The sequence below is a fragment of the Chaetura pelagica genome, unplaced genomic scaffold (assembly GCF_000747805.2).
Source record: "Chaetura pelagica isolate M959 unplaced genomic scaffold, ChaPel_1.0 scaffold405, whole genome shotgun sequence".
Classification (NCBI taxonomy): Eukaryota; Metazoa; Chordata; class Aves; order Apodiformes; family Apodidae; genus Chaetura; species Chaetura pelagica.
The window spans coordinates 3,014,199-3,016,113 of record NW_009953489.1 but is presented as its reverse complement, the minus strand read 5'-3'; the positions used below and the strand labels follow the sequence as shown (position 1 = coordinate 3,016,113).

At 52.1% G+C, this 1,915-nt stretch overlaps 1 protein-coding gene across 1 annotated transcript in view; it reads left to right on the top strand.

Annotated features, from left to right (window-relative positions):
* The window catches only part of DNLZ (DNL-type zinc finger), a 7,029-nt gene extending 5,588 nt beyond the window's left edge, over nt 1–1,441 (top strand). Inside the window, exons 2-3 of the mRNA XM_009998952.1 lie at nt 553–692; nt 1,270–1,441. Of these exons, the coding sequence (XP_009997254.1) occupies nt 553–692; nt 1,270–1,441 (312 nt within the window). The remainder of the gene's footprint in view (nt 1–552; nt 693–1,269) is intronic.
* The last annotated feature ends 474 nt before the right edge of the window (nt 1,442–1,915 follow it).

Below are 1,915 nucleotides of genomic sequence, written 5' to 3'. Positions count from 1 at the left end.
GGGGACACGTCCCTGTGGGATGTGCTCTGGGTGCCCCTGCCCTGGCAGGGGGTTGGGCTGGGGGAGCTTTCCAGGTCCCTCCTGTATTAGGGAATTTAAGACTCCAAGCCAATCGGAGTTATGAAACAGAAATTTATTAATTACAGCAAGCAAAAATAGCAAGGTAACAGCGCTGGGTGCCAGGGAGTAATCTCTCCTCCTCTGGACACTTTTCCTCTTTCATGTGTCTTCTTTAATAGTCTTTCGTGGTGCACTCTGCGCCTGTGTAATCTCAAGTTTTACATATCAAAGTTCAGAAGCAGGCAGTTCTTAGGCCTGTTCCTGAAACAAAAGTTCGTTAGCACATCCGGTTGAATAAACAACTTCTGTCTCCTGGAATGTGTTATCAACTTAACACATATTGTTCTAGTTGCCCAGCACAAAAGCTCATGTCTAGCTAGATACACAGTACACAATACAATGGCTAGGTGAACAAACTTTACACATAACACTCCCAACCCCTGGGATGCTGTGATACCCCGGCCCTAATACCCCTGATGCCCCTGTTTGCAGGTTTGCCAGACCCGCTCGGCAAAGACCATCTCCAGGGTGGCCTATCACGAGGGGGTGGTGATCGTGACCTGCCCGGGCTGCGGGAACCACCACGTCATGGCCGATAACCTGGGCTGGTTCTCGGACCTGCAGGGGAAGAGGTGAGTGTGTGGGCAGGGCCCTCCTGCTGCTGCCTGGGCTTGTGGGGGCTTCTGAAAATGGGGCTCAGAGAAAATCCCCGTTTTTCCCGGGGTATAATTTGGTTTCACCCCGTTTCTTAAAGCTTTACCCCTTGCTGCCCGGGATGCAGAGGGAGGGTGTGAAGCTGCAGCAGGAGCTGGGGACACGCGGGCATCTCTGGTGCCTGCAGGGGACTCAGACCTGACAGGTTCTGCTCTTCTCCCCCAGGCTTTGCCACTTCCCTGCTGGGTTTCCCTGCCTGAGCCTTTCAAATGTCTTGCTCCATCTGCTGCTGAATTCTAGGGATTTCTCACTCCCTGAGATACCTGTAAAAAATTCTGTTTAGCTGTAATTGCTAAAGTATTGATCTTAGTGAGTGAAAACAGTGTTGGAAGGTTTGGGTGGATTTAACTGCTTCCTGAACTCTTCATGAAGGCATTTGATGGGTGATTCCCTGTGTCTTGTTAATCGTGAGGGCACGAGGGAGGGAGCCTGGGCTTGGCTCTTGGCTCTGGCCTTTGCTGTGGTGTCACTGTTGGTTTTCAAATCGCTGTTCAGGAATATCGAGGAAATCCTGGCAGCCAAAGGTGAGAAGGTGAGACGTGTGGCTGGTGAGGAAGCCTTGGAACTGCTTCTGGAAAACTCAGCAGATCCCAGGCCTGAAGGTCAGCCCGCCGAGGGAGGAAGCGGGGACACCCCCCCAGGGACTGGTGCCAAGGGACAGACCTGACCACTGGGACTCGTGGTGGCAAGAGAGACTCTTGGACTTTATTTCCTGATTTCATTGGGAGTTTTCTGTGTTTAAAATAAACCCAGGTACTCTTAGTTCTGCGTTGTATGTCTGGTGTGATTTTTGCCCTTGATGGAGCTGCTGGTTTTAGATGTGAATGTTTTTGGTGGTACGTGTTGGCTTTTAGCCAAGTCTTGGTGCTTTGGTGGTGTCAGGAGCTCTGTGCTCAGCTGGGAAGGGGCCCAGGAGTCCTTTGTCCTTGTGCTTTGGCCTGATGAGGTGCAGCTGGAGCCTTTAGCCATGTCTCCTGGCCCAGCCCAGGTATTTAGTGTCACAGCTGGTTGCAGAGCTGGTGCCTCCCATGGCAGAGCAGCTGAGATTGATACCACCCGAGATGTGCCCCCAGTTTGCACCAGCTGCAGAAGGTCAGGTCACTAGCTCTTATTGCAGCCACCTGCTGCTTCTCTCTTTCCC